At 39.9% G+C, this 23227-nt stretch overlaps 1 protein-coding gene across 2 annotated transcripts in view; it reads left to right on the top strand.

Annotated features, from left to right (window-relative positions):
• Nucleotides 1-23227, top strand: part of megf10 (multiple EGF-like-domains 10) — a 134247-nt gene that overhangs the window by 16024 nt on the left and 94996 nt on the right. Inside the window, exons 1-4 of one of the 2 annotated variants that reach the window (XM_062031516.1) lie at nt 13308-13424; nt 14448-14583; nt 14905-15006; nt 17842-17942. In XM_062031516.1, the coding sequence (XP_061887500.1) occupies nt 13415-13424; nt 14448-14583; nt 14905-15006; nt 17842-17942 (349 nt within the window). In that variant the 5' untranslated portion in view covers nt 13308-13414. Of the gene's footprint in view, nt 1-13307; nt 13425-14447; nt 14584-14904; nt 15007-17841; nt 17943-23227 lie in introns of those variants that run through there. The other variant, XM_062031517.1, reaches the window with a different exon arrangement.

The following is a 23227-nucleotide window of genomic DNA, read 5'->3' on the forward strand; positions in this document are numbered from 1 at the left end:
GGAGTTCTTTGAACGCAGATTTCTTGTCGGGACATATGGTACAATACAATCGGCGAGATAGGCTGGAGCTAAACCGTGTAATATTTTATACGTAAGTAGTAAAACCTTAAAGTCGCATCTTAAGTGCACAGGAAGCCAGTGCAAGTGAGCCAGTATAGGCGTAATATGATCAAACTTTCTTGTTTATGTCAAAAGCCTTGCAGCCGCATTTTGTACCAACTGTAATCTTTTAATGCTAGACATAGGGAGGCCCGAAAATAATACGTTACAGTAATCGAGACGAGACGTAACGAACGCATGAATAATGATCTCAGCGTCGCTAGTGGACAAGATGGAACGAATTTTAGCGATATTACGGAGATGAAAGAAGGCCGTTTTAGTAACCCTCTTAATGTGTGACTCAAACGAGAGAGTTGGGTCGAAGATAATACCCAGATTCTTTACCGAGTCTCCTTGTTTAATTGTTTGGTTGTCAAATGTTAAGGTGGTATTATTATGTGTAGGACATACCCACCCAAGGGTCAAGATAGGTAGGTATGTAGGTCTTTATTGTCATTGCACAAGTACAACGGAGCTTTGTTTTCAGCACAAACCCGTTCAAGATTAGACAAACAAAGTGTACAGGGTTACAGAACAGGAACGCTGATGGGTCGTCGCAAGGCACCCCATAAAAGATGGGAAAAAGGTAAACGCTGGGTAAGGATGAGTAAAAAAAATACAATCTAGTCTGGAGTGGGAAAAAACCTCCATAGCAAAGCACATATACATATTACAACATACAACTCCAGACTTGCAACAGAGGGGAGATGGCACCCAAATGTGTGGCACAACGTCTTGCCCACTCGGCATTGCTTCTGTTTGTATTGTTTATGACAAATCTACCAACTCACATGAACTCTATGCTGGTTTCCGATCACCAAGCACTTTTAGAGATCTAATTACACGTAAAGTCACTGGCTAACTTTGAACCGTCCATGGATCAAAGTCCATTTAGCATAGTCTGCACCGACAAAAGATGGTGAACTATTTCATTGCTTTGTTACAATAAATATGTGTAGGACATACCCACCCAAGGGTCAAAATGGCGCCCGAATGTGTGGCACAACGTCTTGCCCACTCGGCATTGCTTCTGTTTGTATTGTTTATGACAAATCTACCAACTCACATCAACTCTCTGCTGGTTTATGATCAAATTACACGTAAAGTCACTGGCTAAATTTGAACCGGGTGGGCAGACAACCTATCTCCCCCCCGATCCTCACCGGTGTACCAGCTTACCTGCTGCGCACAGAGGATGTTCCTGCCAGAAGACGCCGCGGGAAACGCAGTGGCCGCGTGGCTAGATGCAAGGCGGCTCTGACAGCTAAATTTCCCCATTTGCTATACTCTTTGGATCCTAGTGGTACCTGGATCATACCAGCCGTCGGCATAGATGTGATGAGGCACTCTCTGCGTCTCTGCCGCCCTCGCCACCCGTCACAAACTGCGGTAAAGTTAGAAAGAGATTGGCACACAACAGCTCAATAGCTCAAAAACGAAACATCTTTAAAGCACAAATAATACTGTGATGATCCGTTTCCCGGATCATGTTTTGTTTTAGTTTTAAGACTCTCTTAGTTCTGTTTCAGCACCCCTGGGTTTTTTGTTTTTTTTGGTTGCCATGGGTGCTGATTATTTTAACCTGCCTCTGATTAGTGTTCGGGACGCTCACCTGCTCCCGGGCACTAATCAGAGAGGTATTTATTCCTGCCTTTCGCCACACTCGGTCTGGCTGTTTTGTTGGCTCCTGCAACAAGTTACGTTAGTATTCCTTTGATTCCTGTTTCTATGTTAGCTTTCCAGTGCTATTTTTATGCCTTAGCTCCCCGTGCAATCGGCACACCTTTCTTGTGTTTGTTTCTATTTTTCCTGCATTTTTGTATTATGGACTGATTTATGGAAAATAAATAATTGTCTTACTGGCACGCTGCCTGCGGAGTTCCATCTGCATCTTGGGGAAACGATCCGCGCGCAAACATGCGACCCCAACATAACAAATACTTTTTTATGACCACAGTAATGGAGTATCATTTGTGCTGTAAAGCATTTCAATATTCAGTTATTGATCCAATAACTTCTAATGTGCCAATCTCTTTCTTACTTTACCGCAGTGTTTTTCAACCTTTTTTGAGCCAAGGCACATTTTTTTAATAAAAAAAAATACGGAGGCACACCACCAGCAGAAAAGGTTAAAAAATGAAACTCCACCAGGTTGTCGTGCCTTATTTTGAGTTTGTTGTTGTTTCCTGCGTGTAGTGCATTAGTTCCTGTCTTGCGCTGTTATTTTGGTGACCCTTCCTGTTTTGTTGGTGTTCTCCTGTAGCAGCTTCACGCCTTCCTTTTGAGTGCTATTGCCCGCACCTGCTTTGTTTTCGCAATCAAGACTATTGAAGTTGTGCGCACGCTACCCTTCTTTGTGGGGACATTGTTGATTGTCATGTCATGTACGGATGTGCTTTGTGGACGCCGTCTTTGTTCCACACCCTGTAAGTTTTTGCTGTCGTCCAGCATTCTGTTTTTGTTAATTTTGTAGCCAGTTCAGTTTTACTTTTGTTTTACATAGACATCCCTATGCTTCAGTGCCTTTTCCTAGCGGGACTTGCCTTTTGTTGATTTTTGGTTTAAGCGTTGCATACCTTTTTACCTGCACGCTGTCTCCCGCTGTGCTCTGCATATTGGGATCACGACAAACCATCCTCGACGCGTTCCGACTTTTACAAAGACCTGCTGCCACCTACTGATATGGAGTATTACAAGATTTCCCTGCCAAGCTCTACACAGCACAAGCACTAGACGACGGCACATTATTATGATTATTGATTTGCAAACAATATTTTTTGGACCAATTAGGTGAAGTTGCATTATTTCCCACGACACACCAGACAATATCTCCTTCAAAATGGAGTGGATCACAACAACCCTTGCTTGCTGTGTCGGTAAACCAAGATGGCTGTTGTTCGATCTCCCCAGGTGTGCATTAATGCCAGATCACGAGTGAAGAAAAAGTTTTTCTAAAGGATTACTACACCTAACAGGATTTGGACTTTATGTTTGTGACTGAGACCTTGGCGAGTCTGCCGCCTTCTCTGAACTTTTGCCACCTGATTGTGCGTATTGTATCTCTCCGAGAACCACTGGACGCGGAGGAGGAGTAGCGATTGTTTTTAAAAAGGCCACTACTTACAAACAACTCCCAGTCTCTTTTTTTTTCCAGCTTTGAGCTGTGCATGTTTGAGCCCAATACTGTGTGGTGTGATTTACCGTCCTTCTAAATATAACATACATTTTATAAATGACATTCTCTGAGTTTTTGTCCAGTGTGGTACCTAATTATGACAGACTTTTTATTGTTGGAGACCTCAGTGTTCATGTCTGCTGTCCTTTGAAGCCGCTCTCTAAAGACGTTTTACATATGTTGCTGGTCCCACGCAAGAACAGGGCTGATACATTGGACCTTGTAATGGCTCATAATCTTGATATACAAACCCCAAAACCAGTGAAGTTGGCACGTTGTGTAATTCGTAAATAAAAACAGAATACAATGATTTGCTAATCCTTTTCAACTTATATTCAATTGAATAGACTGCAAAGACAAGATATTTAATGTTCGAACTGAGAAACCTAGTTTTTTTTTGCAATCATTAACTTAGAATTTAATGTCAGCAACACATTGCAAAAAAGTTTGCACAGGGGCATTTTTACCACTGTATTACATGGCCTTTCCTTTTAACAACACTCTGTAAACGTTTGAGAACTGAGGAGATAATTTTTTGAAGCTTTTCAGGTGGAATTCTTTCCCATTCTTGCTTGATGTACAGCTTAAGTTGTTCAACAGTCCGGGGTCTCCGTTGTGCTATTTTAGGCTTCACATTGCACCACACATTTTCAATGGGAGACAGGTCTGGACTACAGGCAGGCCAGTCTAGTACCCGCACTCTTTTACTACGAAGCCACGCTGTTGTAACACGTGGTTTGGCATTGTCTTGCTGAAATAAGCAGGGGCGTCCATGATAATGTTGATTGGATGGCAACATATGTTGCTCCAAAACCTGATGCTGGCTTTTGAACTTTGTGCCTATAACAATCCTGATGGTTGTTTTCCTCTTTGTTCCAGAGGACACGACATCCACAGTTTCCAAAAACGATTTGAAATGTGGACTCGTCAGACAACAGAACACTTTTCCACTTTGCATCAGTCCATCTTAGATGAGCTCGGGCCCAGCAAAGCCTGCAGCGTTTCTGGGTGTTGTTGATAAATGGCTTTCACTTTGCATAGTAGAGTTTTAACTTGCACTTACAGATGTAGCGACCAACTGTACTTACTGACAGTGGTTTTCTGAAGTGTTCCTGAGCCCATGCGGTGATATTCTTTACACACTGATGTCGCTTTTTGATGCAGTACCGCCTGAGGGATCGAAGGTCCGTAATTTCATCGCTTACGTGCAGTGATTTCTCCAGATTCTCTGAACCTTTTGATGATATTACGGACCGTAGATGGTAAAATCCCTAAATTCCTTGCATTAGCTCATTGAGAAATGTTGTTCTTAAACTGTTGGACAATTTGCTCACGCATTTGTTGACAAAGTGGTGACCCTCGCCCCATCCTTGTTTGTGAATGACTGAGCATTTCATGGAAGCTGCTTTTATACCCAATCATGGCACCCACCTGTTCGCAATGAGCCTGTTCACCTGTGGGACGTTCCAAATAAGTGTTTGATGAGCATTCCTCAACTTTCTCAGTCTTTTTTTCCCACTTGTGCCAGCTTTTTTGAAACATGTTGCAGGCATCAAATTCCAAATGAGCCAATATTTGCAAAAAATAACAGCGTCTTCCAGTACGGACGTTAAGTATCTTGTCTTTGCAGTCTATTCAATTGAATATAAGTTGAAAAGGATTTGCAAATCATTGTATTCTGTTTTTATTTACGACTTACTCAACGTGCCAACTTCACTGGTTTTGGGTTTTGTACTTGTTGTCAATGTTTTTTTATTTTATTTCTCCTTTTAAATCCATGCGCCCTAAGGTCAGGCGTCAGTGCAGACAGGCAGAGCGTAAATGGAAGAAGGATAATTCATGTTCCCTATGCTATCATGGGTTATGGGTTATACTTGTACAGCGCTTTTCTACCTTCAAGGCACTCAAAGCGCTTTGACACCATTTCCACATTCACCCATTCACACACACATTCACACACTGATGGCGGGAGCTGCCATGCAAGGCCCTAACCACGACCCATCAGGAGCAAGGGTGAAGTGTCTTGTTTAAGGACACAACGGACGTGACTCAACCGCGCCACGCCGTCCTCATAAAATAATTGTGGAAAAAGTATCAGAACATTTTACAGGTAGAAAAAAACAAGCAATTTTCTGACATCATCACAAGTAATTTTAACAATTTTCAAAACAATCAATTCTATTTTTGTCATGATCCGTGGTACGGATCATGTTTGTTTAGTTATTTTCTGTTAGTTTTGGACTGCTTTAGTTTTTGGTTTTGCGCCCGTGAGTTTGTTTTGGTTGCCATGGTCACTCATTGTGTCCACCTGTCTCTGATTAGTGCTTGCCCGCTCACCTGCTTCCCGAGCACTAATCAGAGGCATTATTTAAGTTGCCTTTGCCAGTCAGTCGGACTGGCTTCATTGTTTGCGTCACACCTTTGCCAAGTAAGTTTTTGTTCCATGCCATAGCCTAATGCTAAGTTTAAGCTTTACGTTTGTTAGGGACGCTTTCCTTTGTTGTTGTTTTGCCTGCATTTTTTGTAGTTTGGTGATTTATGTTAAATAAATCAAATCCTACCTTCACGCTGTCGTCCGGAGCCGTCCATTTTTGCATCTTTGGAGAACAACCGCGCAGCAAGCTGTACCCCCGCCGTGACAATTTTAAATGTTCCCCAAGTCACATGTTTAGAAGCTTCGCCAGAGGTCTGTGGATAATTCCTTGACTTTTTTTTATTGATAAGTTTGACACAATTAGGGCAAACATTTATCGCCCATCCTTTGATCCTTCTATTTTTGCCACCTGTCCAATCACCTTCAAGCACTTTGAGAGCCGCTGTCTCAAATTGTATCACAGCTCAAACCTGCAGCAAGTTGCACAGACTTAATGCCGCCTCGTCTGTTCAGAGACATCTGGGATGCCATCGCCCCCCACGTCCAAGAAATAATTATCAGCAGTCTTGCTTCAGGGACTGTCCCAAATTATTTTAAGCAAGCTGTTGTAGAACCTCTGCTGAAGAAGCCAAACTTAGATCCATCTATTTTTATCAATTTTTTTGCCCCATTTCGAAGCTTCCTTTTATTTCAAAGATTTTAGAGAAAGCTGTGCTTTACAATTTCAGTCTTATCTTGATTTGCCTGCTATTCTTGATGTTTTTCAGTCCGGTTTTAAAACCTTTCATACCAAAAAAAACCAAACATCCAGACACCTCCATTAAGGTTTTATATACATGCTATAAGTATTAGTGGTGTGGCAAAAAATCGATTAGAATTTGAATCGCGATTCTCACGTTGTGCGATTCAGAATCGATTCTCATTCTTAAAAAATCGATTTTTTATTATTATTTTTTTTTATTTATTTAATTATTATTTAATGATCAATCCCAACAAAACAATACACAGCAATACCATAACAATGCAATCAAATTCCAAAACCAAACCCGACCTAGCAACACTCAGAACTGCAATAAACAGAGCAATTGAGAGGAGACACAAACACGACACAGAACAAACCAAAAGTAGTGAAACAAAAATGAATATTATCAACAACAGTATCAATATTAGTTACAATTTCAACATAGCAGTGATTAAAAATCCCTCATTGACCTCATTAGACATTTATAAAAATTAAAAATAAAAGAACAATTGTGTCACAGTGGCTTACACTTGTATCGCATCTCATAAGCTTGACAACACACTGTGTCCAATATTTTCACAAAGATAAAATAAGTCATATTTTTGGTTCATTTAATAGTTAAAACAAATTTACATTATTGCAATAAGTTGATAAAACATTCTCCTTTACAATTATAAAAGCTTTTTACAAAAATCTACTACTCTGCTTGCATGTCAGCAGACTGGGGTAGATCCTGCTGAAATCCTATGTATTGAATGAATAGAGAATCGTTTTGAATCGGGAAAAAAATCGTTTTTGAATCGAGAATCGTGTTGAATTGAAAAAAAAAATCGATTTTGAATCGAATCGTGACCCCAAGAATCGATATTGAATCGAATCGTGGGACACCCAAAGATTCACAACCCTAATAAGTATATATGTAATGTAGTATTGGGGACACATTTAATATTTACGTATTTTGCTAATTTTAAGCATTAATTTCAAAAACGCACCACGACGTCCGCTTGTTTCTTTGACAACATCACTGATTATTACTCGCTGCAGACTTCATGAGAACCAACAAACATAATAAAACATCACTTACTGTACAATGTCTGCTGTCATTAAAATGCAGACTGATCGAATCTGCACTTTTAAGGGATTTTAACTACCTTTTTCGGCGTGGCGTGGTGGGTAGAACGGCCATGCCGATACAGGTTTCATCCCTGTATCTGGCCATCAAAGTCACTGCCGTTATGTCCTTGGGCAAGACACTTCACCTTTGCCCCCAGTGCCGCTCACACTGGTGAATGAATGATAGGTGGTGGTCGGAGGGACCGTCGGTGCTAATTGGGAGCCATGCTTCCGTCAGTCTACCCCAGGCCTGGGCAATTATTTTGACTTGGGTGGCCAAATTTAGAGAAAAAAAAGTGTCTGGGGGCCGGAATATCTGATTTTTAGGAACACCAATACAGAACCTCACAAAAATGTCTGATTGTAAGCTAAAACGTTATGACAGACCGCCTTAAAAAACGTAATGTACATTAAAAGAAAGTGGGATTTACAATAATAACTATAAACAATAAAACACTGAATATTAACACGATATGCACGTCACTCCTCTTTGACTTCTCAGACCAAGCAAAACACAACAAAAATGTAAAAAACAGCTAAATATGAATGCAAAGTGTAATAAACACCTACATTATGATATAATGTAATGTAAAAATTTGCTTCCGCATCTGTTTCTGACACACGCGTTTCGGGCTGGCTGCTCTGAAAACAAACCCCACCAACTCTGGTTTGTTCCTGGTCTGATCTGCTGTGACTTAGATGACCGTAATAACTCGTATAACACCCAAAAGCGCAGATTTCGACCATTGAAATACTTTCTATAGTTCAAAACTTACGGTAATTTAAAAACAGCACTGCACATCATGATGGCGGCGACAGTTTTGATGTTAAAGAACTAAAAATAATTTAGTGGAACGTCCAGCGGGCCGGGTTGAAAATCTTAACGGTCCGAATGTGGTCCGCGGGCCGTGTATTGCCCAGGTGTGTTATAAGGTAACTTATAAAGTACACACAAATCTTTTATTTTACTCTATCCTCCCAAAGCGCGAAGTTGACCGCTTTACACCATCTCAGCAGGTAAAGAGAAACACTCCACAATGTAACCCAGCTGCAGGGTAGATTGTACTTCCTTGCTGGGTTGTTTCTTAAATTTTGGGAATGGGCAATGTCCCAGCCAGCTGGGTTACTGGTTGGGTCACAACAACTACCCAACTCCTTAGAAATAACCCATAAATATGACCCAACAAGCTAAACCGAGCATTTGGGTAGAAGAAAATAACCCAGCATTTTTGAGTGTGTATGGGAGTCGCTCTATTCTGCCTATAAAGCCCTTAAAAAAACATCCAAACACCTCCATTAAGGTTTTATATACATGCTATAAGTATATATGTAGTGTTGGGGACATCCATAATAATATTATTTTAAGCATTCATTTAAAAAACGCACCACAGCCTCTGCTTTTTTCTTTGACAACATCACTGATTATTACTCAGTGCAGACATCATGAGAGCCAACAAACGTAATAAAACATCACTTACTGTACAATGTCTGCTGTCATTAAAAATGCAGACTGATCGATTCTTGTTATAATCCCGTTCAAACGAAAAATGACTCATAATCCTCACAAGGACAAAGGGGGTTGAACCAAACGTCTTTTCGTGTTGTTCTCGCCATTTCTGGGTCTAAATTGGCTGTCAAAGTGTACCAATTTGCTGGATTCCGTCCTCATCCTGGTATAAAGTGAAAGGCATTATTTATGATCTAGAATAAGCTTCCATGAGCACCAAGATCAAAGTTTGGCGGTATGTCACGCCCACATCCTGTCATTTGCAAAACATTTTTTGCAATTTATCATCCATCAATTTAGTATCGGTCTCTGATCAGCAAAAGGGCTGGGGCTGTTTTCGCCCCTAAGCTAAACCCACTATGACTAGGTAGGAACAGGTACTGATCCATCGGGCACTTCAGGGTGTCATCATCATCATTTCTACCAATTAAGATCAAGATCTAAGTTTGTGGACCCCATTTTTTAACATTTTGTGTTTTGTGGAGAATCATTAGAGCAATGTTTGGCGCCATGCCATGCCCACATTTTATGGCATAGGCAAAATTTGTTCGCAATTTATTATTGCCTGTAGGTGTAGTATCTGTCATTTTAACCACGATTCAATTGATCAAAGTCCATCGGAGAAGTTTGTTAAACTGCAACCCCTTTTTTTTCAACTGTGGCGCCATTATCGCACCCCTGTGGTGAAAAACTGTAACAGTTATGACTTCCTTACACCGCCACCAATCGTACTGAAATTATTGATGGTGGGTCAGGGTGTTTGATGGGACGCATCTGCATGACTACTACGCTGGCGTTATCGCCCCCATGTGGTGGAAAATTATAACAGTCACAACTTCTTTACACATGCTGCGATATTACTGACATTATGGATGCTGGGTTGGGGTGTTGAGTGGAATGCAACCACGTGACTACAGCGCTGCCATTATCGCCCCCTTGTGGTTAAAAAATATAACTGTCATAACTTACTTCCACATGCCCCAATCTTCCTAAAATTTGTGACGGTGGGTGGGATGCTGGGTGGGTCACAACTGCATTACTACATCGCCCCCTTGTGGTGGAAAATTACTACAGTCATAACTTCCTTACACATGCTCCAATCGTCCTAAAATTTTTGATGGTGGGTTGAGGTGTTGGGTGGGACGCAATTGCGTGTTTACTGCGGCGCATTTATCGCTTCCTTGTAGTGAAAAACTATAACAGTAATGCCTTGCTTACACATGCTCCAATCTTCAGGAAATGGTTGGTGTTGGGTCAGGGCAAGGGCTGCTGGCAGCTTTCATTTTTAATTGTAATTGTTTGCTGCTTGTAGCTGCGATGAGGTGGCGACTTGTCCAGGGTGTACCCCGCCTTCCGCCCGATTGTTGCTGAGATAGGCTCCAGCGCCCCCCGCGACCCCGAAGGGAATAAGCGGTAGAAAATGGATGGATGGATGGATGCTGCTAGTAGCTCACTAGCTTCAGCAGCGTTAGCTAGCTTCTATGACGAGTGATTTAAAATAAAAGCAACATTCTAAACATGGCTAATGTAAACTCTAAAAATAGATCATGGTACAGGGTGACACAATAAAAACGTTCATCAATAAAAATCGAATAACTTCCAAAATTGTATTTAGATTAACACAACAATTCAGCTACATTAGTGTAATTCTATGTAGCAGACATCTCTAAAGTTTCAAGTCTGTACCACAAAAACTCTTTGTTTAACTGGCACTCAAAAAATGTGCTCTAAATAAGCTCCCCTGAACATATCGCTCGGTGTTGATTGTCACAAACCGCTCGTTGTCGTCCTCGAACCAGAATGGTCCAATGATGCCATGTTTGGAGATGGCGACCCATGCAGTGCACTTGACAGAGTGTAATGGCCTTTGCAGACAGTACTCAGGGGGTGTGTTACCCCAGAAGATGTTGTTCTTAGAGTCCACATGACTGGACAGCAGAAAATGTGCCTCATCCGAAAACCAGACATGGTCAAGGAAGTCTGGCGCAGCGTCAATCTTATCGCAAAACCACTGGCACATGATCACTCGTTTCCTCATGTCGGCAGGTGTAAGCTTTTGTTTAATCTGTATCCTGTAAGGATAGAGGTCGAGATCTGCGATCAAAATTCTCCGCACAGACTCCCGGTTCATTCCAAGCTCCTGACTTCGTCGACGCACAGACTTGCTTGGGCTGCGAACAACAGAGTCTCTGCCTGCATCAAAATTCTGTGGTGTCCTTGAAGATTTCGGTCGTCCAGAGTGTGATTGTCTGTTAGTATCTTTACGATTGAGGTTATTAACAGTCCCATGGGTTCGGAACTTGTTGACCCATCTGTAGATCATTGTGTGGGCAGGAAATTCACGACGTCCAAACCGTTCTTTGAATTGCAATTGAGCCGCGTGGATAGAATTCAGCCGAAAATAGGCCTCAACTATAAATGTCTTTTGTTCAGTAGTCCATGCCATCTCGAAGTTGAAATTTTCTAAACTTTTAGAACATTAATTCTTCTTGGTAAATCTGAAAAATTTAAATAATTGATTAATTATTTCAAAAGTTATTCAAGTTTAGGTGATGAACGCTTTTTTTGTGTCACCCTGTAGTTGTCTTGTCTCTCATGAAATGTAGTAAATTGTAGTTTGCTGCTGACAATTGATGCTTATTATCTTCAGCCGTGATAGCTAAACTTGTTTGACGAGCGAAAAAAAATCAACATTCTAATGATGGCCACTGTAAATTCTGAAAGTAGATTAGCTGTCTAATCAGTCAGGAAATGTAGTAAATTGTAATGAAGTCTGTTTGCTCCTATGCTGACAATGTAGTTAATTAGCGACAGCAGCATGAGCTAGCTTGTATGATGAGTGATTCAAAAACAAAAACAACTTTCTGAACGTCCATCCATCCATCCATCCATTTTCCTACCGCTTGGTCGCGGGGGTTGCTGGAGCCTATCTCCGCTGCATTCGGGCAGGAGGCGGAGTACACCCTGGACAAGTCGACACCTCATCGCAGGGCCAACACAGATAGACAGACAACATTCACACTCACATTCACATGTAAATTCTGAAAGTAGATTAGCTATCTAATCATTTATGAAATGTACTAAATTGTAGTAAAGTCAGTTTGCTGTTACTGTAAGTCTGACATGGTAGTTTACTAGCTACAGTCGTGTTAGCTAGCTCAAATGATGAGCGATTTTGTTACGTGTGCAGGAGGGAGTTGACAGCACAGACACAAGGGGGCAGTAAAGCTCTATGATTTATTATATATATACATATATATATATATATATATATGTATATATATATATACACACACACACACACACACACACACACATATATATATATAATAATCAAACAATAATAATATAAACTAAGGAAATGGAGTGTCACAAAATCCAAGAGTGTGTATGGTGTAAGACTATGTGAAGCAGTTATCTGTTGAGTGTTACCGGGAGGTGTTGTTCCAAACTCGGAAGTCCAAGAGGGTGAGGCTGATCTAGGAAGTCCGTGCGACAGATCAAAGATCCAGGGTGAGAGAGAGGCGTCAGAGTCTGTGTCTATGCGAGGGGGGTCGAGATCCGGGAAGGCAGTCGAGATCCAGGGGGGGGGGGGGGGGGGGGGTTCCAAGGGAGCAAGACGCACAGCTCGAATCCAAGGCAATGGAAGGAAACCAGGGACATCAACAAAAGGTTATGTTCTGGCGCAGGTTGTGCAGGCTTTTGAAGGGAGGTCTGATCATCAGGTCCAGGTGTGCAGATTGCCGGCGATTGATTGCAGCTTTGGGCGCTCTCGGAGGTGCGCGCTCAGCGCAGCACACAGATGAATGCGCACTGACGCGCGCCTGGACCGTGACAGATTTGAAATTAAAAAAATTTAAAACATGGCAATATTTACGCGGGGGAGGAAAGGATTGAATACCTAATGGTTAATTAGTGTCATTACTATTAAAATCAGTAATGTTTATAATTTTATGCACTTTCTGCTTATACTTTAATGCTTGGTTGAGTGTGGTCGCAACCACACCCCTAAGACTTACCCGCATGCGGCTCTTTAGCGGCGCCCTGGTGGCTCCAAGGAGGTTTTTCAAAAATTTATGGAAATGGTAAAGAAATGGGGTAAAAAAAAGTGTTTTGTTGTGAAATATGGTTTCTGTAGGAGGACAAACATGACACAAACCTTCATAATTGTTAGAAAACCCACTGTTTTATAGATTTGTGTTTATGCTTCACTGATGAGAGTATTTGGCGAGCGCCGTTTTGTCCTACTAATTTCAGCGGCCCTTGAACTCACCGTTGTGTGGACTGTGACCCAACAGTTTGTTTACATGTATATTTTTCTCTGACGCTGTCACATAAACACGTGTTTTATGCCACTCCTTCTTTGTCTCATATTGTCTACCAAATGTTTTATGCTGCGCGTGAATGCACAAAGGTGAGCTTTGTTGATGTTATTGACTTGTGTGGAGTGCTAATCAGGCATATTTGGTCACTGCATGACTGCAAGCTAATCGATGCTAACATGCTATTTAGGCTAGCTGTATGTACATATTGCATCATTATGCCCTATTTGTAGGTATATTTGAGCTCATTTAATCACCTTTACTTATGTCCTCTGTGTTCTTAGTTTATTTTTCCATGTTTCATGACACATTATTTTTATGTAATATTGGCTGCATTTCAGATAGTTGTTTGTGTGCCATGTTGTTCCAGACCACAGCAAACATTACCTAACTTGCCAAAGATTGTAATAAATCTGTTAGAAAAAGACAGCCTGCCATTTCCTTTAACTTGGACACACACATATATACCTTCGGCCATTAACCACACATCCATAAACGTGGATGCATATGAAAAAGTGCAATATATTTATCTGTACAGTAACCTATTTACTTATTTATATATGCACCTTATTGCTTTTTTATCCTGCACTACCATGAGCTAATGCAACGAAATTTCGTTGTTATCTGTACTGTAAAGTTCAAATTTGAATGACAATAAAAAAAAACGTTTTAAAAAAAGGAAGTCTAAGTCTAAAAGCCAGTGATTTCCAGGAGTTATCTCACCTTCTGAGTAGCCTCTGATTTGCTAATGGTTTCTAATGTTGTAAAAATGTGTAGAATAAATATTACATTTCAACATTTCTGTCAACGAAGATTTGCTTCAGCCTGCGACACATAGTAATTTTGATAGTAGGATATAGCTAATATAGACACTTAACGTTATGTGTTGCCTTCATTATAAGGCTTTTCATTTTTTGCGGCTCCTGATAGATTAGTTTTTTGTATTTTTGCTCCAATATGGCTCTTTCAACGTTTTGGGTGGCCGGCCCCTGCCTTAACCTTACTGGAGAATTGGAACACCACATGCTCGACACACAAAACCAAGGCAGAAGAGTGAAGACAAGGTTTAAGGGGGAGCATCGGGATTCAGTTTTAACCTGCATCTTTGTCTGAAGGTACAACCCTGACTAAGATGGCCATGCCACTGCAGCGCTCCAGGACAGTCTTATTGACTATGGCCTTCTCTTTCCTGCCTTGCATCACTTCCTCCCTCAACCTGGAGGACCCAAATGTCTGCAGCCACTGGGAGAGGTTTGTTTACTGACCGTACAGTTCAATGGTTCAAGTTAAAATTATAGGTTTATTCAACATTTACAGGCAGCGTTTGAAATAATTGCCCTGCACCATAGCCAGGGTTATTCCTTGCCTGCTCAAAACATTATGAATTGTTATTCGCTCTTTGAACCTGTACAGTGAATAGGGATATAAAACAATTAGGTAGAGTTTAGACATGTACACATGTAGGCTACACACAACCTCACTTCAATCACACTCCACCCACACACACACAAAGGGATTCTAAACCTCATAATATGTCTGATCCCTTGTCTTCTTCTCTTCCTGTGGTTTCAGATATTCAGTGACAGTGCAGGAGTCGTATGCCCATCCTTTTGACCAGATTTATTACACCAGCTGCACAGACATCCTCAACTGGTTCAAGTGTACCAGACACAGGTGGGGACCGTAGCGACTGCATTAATATTTGCAATTCAGCATGTTTATTTTTATACCAAAGCCTTCTACCCACAGTTGCTGCTAAGATGTTGTCTTAGGGATATTAAACTTAGGGCTGTACCGACCAATACCAATCCCAGTATACTGCTGTCTATCTACTTAAAGTAATAAAACATTTTTTTTACATTTTGCCCATCATCCACTATTCTTATGTGAGACAAGAATACTCCTTTTCTGTGTGTTCTAACTGCCAGAAGAATACGGCCAACAATGCAGATAATAGAGATTCACCTACTCCGATTATAAAGACTATAAAACTCCAAAAAAACGTTTTATATACATGCTATAAGTGCGCATGCAATGTAGCGTATTTTCCGTACCATAGGGCTCACCGGATTAATAAGGCATTTTTTCATATATAAGGTGCACCGATTATAGGGCGCATTAAAGGAGTTACTGTGTATTATTTTTATTTTTTTTCTAATTTGAAAACTTCCTTGTGGTCTGGTTCTTTGGTCAAAATGTTGCATAGATTATGTTTTACAGATCATCTTCAAACCGCTTTCTGACAGTCGCTTCCGGATGCGCCGTTTTGTGGGCGGTCTTATTTACGTGGCTCACCTTCGGCAGCGTCTTCTCCCCATCATCTTTGTTGTAGCGATGTAGCGTGCAAGGATGGTAGTGGAAGAAGTGTCAAAAGATGGAGCTAACTGTTTTAATGACATTCAGACTTTACTTAAATCAATAACGAAGCAGCATCTCCTCATCCGGAAACAACAACAAGGCCAAAAATGTGTCTAGTGAAAAAACGTCAGACTGGAACTCTCTAATAACTAAAGTTCCTTGGGGTGAATAATGTAAACTCACTACACCGGTATGTTTTATCGCTTTCATGGTGAGTTAACTGACAGATATAAGTAAAAACTTTACTCTACTTTATATTAGAAATGCCAACAGCAGAGGATGAATGTCCCATAACGAAAAGATAGAGAAAAAGAAGAAGCTTAGCGGCGACGGTGTCGGCACGGACTACAAAGGCGGACGCACACAATTTTTCAAGATTTATGCAGATCCCAAATACAGATTAGCAGGTACCAGAAGGTAAGAAAAGTTGCTTTTGCATAATATTGCGAAACAAAACGCCAGATATGTCTTACCTTATACACACACCATAATAATACTCGTATGTTTAATGCGCCGACAATCCATCAAGCGGTGCGGCTTCATAGCTTACCAAAGTCGTACTAAAACATTATGATAGATTTTTGAGCGCCATGTGTAATGTTCTATATTTTCAATGGAACATATAAAATGTTGGTGTTGTTTACTTGAGTCATATTGCCATCATACTGCAGTCTCCACGTATCGCTTATGTTTGACTGCCATCGACTTGTCACACTTATCATTACACCATGTACCAAATAAAATTGCTTTGAAGTCACTAAGCAAAACCAGAATTATTGCGTATATTAGGCGCACCGGGTTATAAGGCGCACCGTCAAGTTTTTAGAAAAAAAAGAGGATTTGAAGTGCGCCTTAATGTCCGGAAAATACTTTGGTAACAGGCACATTCATTATAACATGTAATATTTAGTATTTTGGCCATTTTAAGCATTAACACAACTTCTTTCCTTGGCATATTGATTTTCACAGAGCGCATAGCAACAACAACTACCACAAATCATTGCACACTTTGTGAGTGCCAACGGCGACTAACTATTTTGGAGCAAATGATGATTCAGAACCTTATTTTTTTGAGCCTGTTTAGAAGTTTTAGAAGCTGGGTGCCAAGCAGATCCAGCTATAGTGAAACACTAAACAATCAAGTGTTTAACAAGAAATAGTGTGAAGATGTTCGCCTCTCATCCGGGCAGGCTTCCTCAGTTAATGCTCATTGACTTTGATTGGTCAGATCTAGTCCGATAGACTAAATCTGGCAAAGTTAAGAACTGATGAAGCCTGCTGGGCTGAGAGGTTAAACATATTTTAAGACAAACTAAACAGTCCAGTTGCAATCGATTGAATGCCCTGAGACTACAATGACCTGACTGAATGAGGACAGCCTTCGACAAGAAACATACTTAGAAATTCAGTAAATCAGAGCATAACTAAACAGTGACTTACTATTTCAGTGTTCACCGGGAAGCCGACTGGTGTGATGGTTGTATCTTTTTAAGACGAGACGTGATGGTTGTATCTTTTTAAGACGAGACATGTGCCTCAGTTTAGCTGGTAAATCCAACATAATCCGCACTCTTTAGATACAAAATGCTGGGAGAAAACAAGCATCTTGCTGTGTCTTTCTAGCAATATTGTTGAGTTGAGAGCTGATTCAGTCAGTCCACTGGTATTGTGCAGAATTTCTAAGTTTCAGACTTTTAAAGCTTAAAGGCGATTTAACAGCAACTCCAGTAGCTAGCATACCTCTCGGCTCTGTGTCGAAACGGTAGAAAAGCAGTACCTCACTGTTAGCTCTTACAATAACAATGTCACAGCATGGGAATGGAACGTTGTTGACAGTTTGTTATGTTTTTTTAAGAGTGCCTTACAAGCTGAATAATTGTTAGCTAACTCATGCTTGCAATTTTTGCTATCCAGAATGTACAGAAACGAGTGTTCCCTTTTTCCCCATGAATTATTGTTTTACATTAGGATTGGGAATGATGAGCAAAATTAATACAAGTTCAGTTTTCATTTAAACAACTGCAAAGCAATGCAATTTTTCCAATAGAGGTGTCCTAGTTTTAAAAAAAAAAAGGTATTTTCAGTTGTGTAGAAAGAATATTAACCTTTCTTTGTCTCATTGTCATGACTTTGTGTCCTGTCCGTGTGAAGAGTGAGCTACAGGACAGCCTATCGCAGAGGAGAAAAAACCATGTACCGCAGAAAATCCCAATGCTGTCCAGGATTCTTTGAAAATGGAGAGATCTGTGCTCGTAAGTCTCTGACAAAACATTCGGTTGCAATGAAGTTGAAGTTGAATCAAGTCACATTGAATACACATGGTTAGTATTCCCGCTTCAAATTTTAAAGGAGCCATATGTAAGAATCTGGCCAGAAATGGTAATGCAACTATGGTCAAAATGCTGTAGTCCCGTCCCCCTCTCCCTAAATGGGGTTGCCAGATAAGCAGCCGAATCCAGCTCGATCGACTAGGCTACTCCAAGGAACTTTTATTTTATTTATTTATTTTTTTAATTTATTAATCAATTCAACAAAACAATACACAACAATACCATAACAATGCAATCCAATTCCAAAACCAAACCCGAACCAGCAACATTCAGAATAGCAATAAACAGAGCAATTGAGAGCAATTGAGGACACAAACATGACACGGAACAATCTAAAAGTAGTAAAACAAAAATGAATATTATCAACAACAGTATCAATATTAGTAACAATTTCAAAATAGCAGTGATTAAAATCCCTCATTGATATTATCACTAAAAACATTAATAAACATTTTTTTTTTTAAATATGAACAATAGTGTCACAGTGGCTTACACTTGCATCGCATCTCATAAACTTGACAACACACTTTGTCCAATATTTTCCACAAAGATATAACAAGTCATATTTTGGTTCATTTAATAGTCAAAACAAATTTAAATAATGGATCCCATATTCCAATATATGACTCATTATTATCTAAACTAAATGCAGTTTTTTCTACTGATATCATCTCCATAGCTTGTGTGTACCAGTCAGTATGAGTTGGAATATCAACATCCATCCATTTTTTTAATATTACCATTTTTTGTTATTATGCATATTGAAAGAAATGCATTTTTACTCTTTGATGACACGTTACTAAATTGATGGAGATCCCCAAGAATACAAGTTTGCAGTGTCATTGGGATGTTTATATTAAGGAATGTGATTGCTTCTTTTGTTGTTTTCAACCATAACTCTGTTATTCTCTGACATTCCCACAATAAATGAACAAGAGTTCCCTTAGCTGCCCGACACTTCATACATAACTTGCTATCTACTACACCAATTTTAAACAGCTGAGAAGATATAAAATATAATCTATGTCTCTTTCATCTAAAATGTTTAAGTCCATCATCCATTTCCGAACACATGCATCATTTGCATTTCTAGTGTGGTGTTCATTTATAATTCCATAAAATAGTTTAATTAATTTCTTAATTGTATCTTTATTAAAAAGTGCATCTTCCACTTCATGGCTATTTAAAGACATACTTTCAGAGGATATGCATTTATTTACAGCGTGTTTTAAAGAGATACAATTTTAAAAATGATTTCTGGGTACATTATATTGATAAACTAAATTATTGAACGGTTTAAAAGAGTTTTTATTAATAATATGATGAGGTTTAGTAATATCTCTGTCTTTCCATGTTGTCCATTTAACTCCATTTTACTTCAAGGAACTTCAAACTTCCACTGCCTCTTACTAGGGGTTGAGGTGCTGGAAGCATAATAGCTGAATAGAAAAGCGTTTTTTCAATAACAAATCTCTAACCAACACATTTTACACACAAATTAGGCTATTTTAAGGAAGAAGTACATGCCTGCGTACAATATCACAACAAAGGGCAATCAAATGGTTATTGTCAGTACTATCAGAAAACAAAGACTAAAACAAACTACAACCAACGCTAGCAATGGTAATACTGGTGAAAAAATTAGAGCATGCTTAGAAGCCTAATGTACGCCCAAAACTAAAGAGGAGATATTTTACCAAGGTGTGCCTATAGGCTACTGTTTCAAATGTTTCAGATTGCCATATAACTTGGTACATGTAGTCCACAATATGCAAACACGAATGAGGAATTCTTTTATCATGTGATTTGGCGGTCTCCATACGTTTCACATTGCCATGACAGCCGTGCTAATGTTGGAACCCATTTCCTCAGTGTATCAGCATATTGAGAACGAAATAGGCCCTGCCACTACCCATATCCACATGGGTTTTATTTGTCGAAAATATATTTTACCCTGTCAGTTTGATTACACATCGACATACAGGCTAACGGGAATACATTTCCCCTGTTAGCCTATATGTCGATGTGTCATTGACCGGGCTTGCATACTAAGCATTCATTGCATAAAAATACTAGCTTTGTAGTTGACATACGAAATGTCCATTTCCATTTATTACAAGCAATGAGGAAACGTAAATGCCTTACTTACATTTCAAAGAGGAAATGAGCAAGTTTGGCGTCAGATGAAAAAATATTCTCCGCCTTCAATAGTCTCCATCTTTCAAAGGCATCACTAACAGACTTTCTAATTGGTCAAACGGTGAAGGGCGGGACATCGAAGTGAAAACAATAACAAGATTTCGGGGCTGTAAATCTAATTTTGAAATGAGCATATAACTGAACTACTGTTATCAGTTATAGAGGTATTCAAAAAGAACATGTTTTATTAATGCCTTCTGACATATCAGGGCCATTTAATGATAACTTGACAAGCAATTCTACAATACATACAGCCTTTAATTATCATGAAACCGTGATTGATTACCACACTTTGATAAACTTCATTTCCTGGAGAAGCTGGCGCGTTAATCACTAGCTATCCTAAATGCTAACATTAATAAAAAAGACATCACAATTTTCCCCATTAAGAAACGATGTACCGGTACCTCAATTTAAACTTCTATAAACACATTGTGTCTGAGCAAATAATAATGTTTAATTGTTCACATTGAACCTACAGACTGTGCTCTCTTAAAACAGAGTGATCATTCTATGGACGTGTCTACAACAGGAAGTAAAGTCGCATGACAGCACATTAACAGCCGTTTTGCCTTTATCATTAGGAAACATTCCTAAAACATTTTCAAATCAAAACAGAAGAAGATACACACATTTAAACACTCAAATAACAATAATATGGCTCTTAAGAAACCAGAGGAATAAATAGATTATTCTGCCAAATAAGTATAGTTTGTCTGTTGTTTATCTATTATAGGTGCCATATGTAAGAATTTAATGTGAAGTTATCATTAAATGGCCCTGCTATGTCAAAATGCATTAATAAATCATGTTATTTTCGAATACCTTTATAACTGATAACGGTAGTTCAGCTAAGATATGCTCTTTTCAAAATTAGATTAACAGCCCCAAAATCTTGTTATTGTTTTCATTTCGATGCCCCGCACTCCACCTATTGACCAATTAGAAAGTCTGTGAGTGTGTCACATCCAGGTTGCCAGTTACGCACCGCCACCTACGTCGAGCTACTGCCACTGGTAAAGTTACTAAACATGCCAGACCTTAGTAAATCTAAAAGGCCTCGTTATGATTCTCAACTTATTCCTGACAAAGCCAGGAACAAAACAACAATTCGTAACAATGATGCCTTTCAAAGATGGAGACGATTGAAGGTCGAGAAGACTTTTTCATCTGACGCCAAACTTGCTAATTTCCTCCTTGATAGGTAAGTAAGGCATTTATGTTTTCTTATTACTTGTAATAAATGGAAATGGACATTTCGTATGTAAACTATATAGTCCAATACAGTCTATGATCTTGTCTAACAAAGCTAGTATGTTCGTGCAACAAATGCTTAGCATGCTAGCCCAGTCGATGACACATCGACATATAGGCTAACGGGGGAAATATATGCCCATTAGTCTATATGTCGATGTGTCATCCAACTGACAGGGAAAATGTTTTTCCGACAAATAAAACCTCTGTGGATATGGGTAGTGTCAGTGCCTAGTTTGTTCTCAATATGCTGATATGCTGAGAAAATGCATTCCAACATTAGCACAGCTAATTGCAGTTTCTGGTACTGTATGTGCATTAAACACATATAGGGTGGTATTTGCTTGGGACAATATGATGCATCACATGTATTGATTTTCTACTTTGTGTATTGACATGGTAGTAGGCTATATGATTTATGCGTAACGTGTTTTTTGCGTAACGTGGGTTGGCTCATAGAATCGCACTCTGCACTGAAAAATGGTGATGTGCATACATGGAAGAGAATGCAGCGCGTCAGGTTGGATGCAACATGGAGTTATGCTGAACGAAATGCGGCGGTCATTTTACCGTTGGCCTTGGCTTGCCATCAAAGTAGGTCTTTGCGATAAATATATTATTATATATTATTATATATAATTATTTCGATGGTGGTCCATGCGGTCAAAGTAGACATTTTAGCAGGGTAATGCCAACAATCTGTCAGGTTTGTCACTGACAGTTTAGTTATGATTTGGTTTTTCCTGTCTTTATTTCCTGTCAGCGCTCTTATTTTGGTTATTTCCTGCTTTTCTCCCTGAGCGCTGTTTCCCCTCAGCTGCGGCTGATTGGCACCTGGCCACACCTGGTGTCAATCAGCTGGCTGCTATTTAAACCTGCTTTGTCCTCCAGTCAGGGCTGGAGTATTGTCGCTAATACTTGTCGATGTCATTGTCATCACTACCTGTCGTGCTAATACTCGTCGATGTTGTTATTTGCGGTAAGCTGTTCCTGTTGGCTGGTTCCTATAGCTATTTACTAGTGATGGGTTGATGAGGCCTCATGAAGCGTTTCGACACATTGCAAAACTGTATTGATACTGTGTCGATACTGTGTCACTAAATACTGACATCTGCTGGACATTAAAAATCCCTACAGGCAACCTATGGACCGACTCAACTGACACTGATTTTATGACCTAGTATATACAATAATATAAACCAAGTCATTGTATTTCATTTAGGATTATTTCATATCTTCATTTAAATAAAAATATATTTTTATCTTTTTTAGATACAGTCAATAAATAATGTGAACATGTATCGTGACTAGGATGGTAGAAGGTGGGGATTGAACCCCAGTAACCAGCAACCCTCCGATTGCTGGCACGACCACTCTACCAACTTCGCCACGCTGTCATTCCTGTACCTTCTCTAGTAACAGTAGTGATGGGTCCTGCAACACAGATGCATCGGCGCATGCGTCGAGCTCATAGAGCGAAACCCTGTGTCGGTGCGCGTACCGCTTTTAGAAAGTCACGTGACCGATCATGAGCTGCTTTGGTCACGTGACTGTGAGCAACGTTCCCTCTAAGGTGCGCGCCTGCGCAATTGCGCAGTGCTCAAGCGTCCTCCGCGCACACCGTGCGCCGCACAGCCAATATATGCCGCGCACCAAATCAAACCCATCTGAATTCTAAACAAAATAAACACATTTATTCTGTGTAATTTTGAAATGCAACTTTGAGTGACAGTGACAACAAGTGGCCCTAACGG

Source organism: Entelurus aequoreus, linkage group LG21, assembly GCF_033978785.1.
Source record: "Entelurus aequoreus isolate RoL-2023_Sb linkage group LG21, RoL_Eaeq_v1.1, whole genome shotgun sequence".
NCBI lineage: Eukaryota > Metazoa > Chordata > Actinopteri > Syngnathiformes > Syngnathidae > Entelurus > Entelurus aequoreus.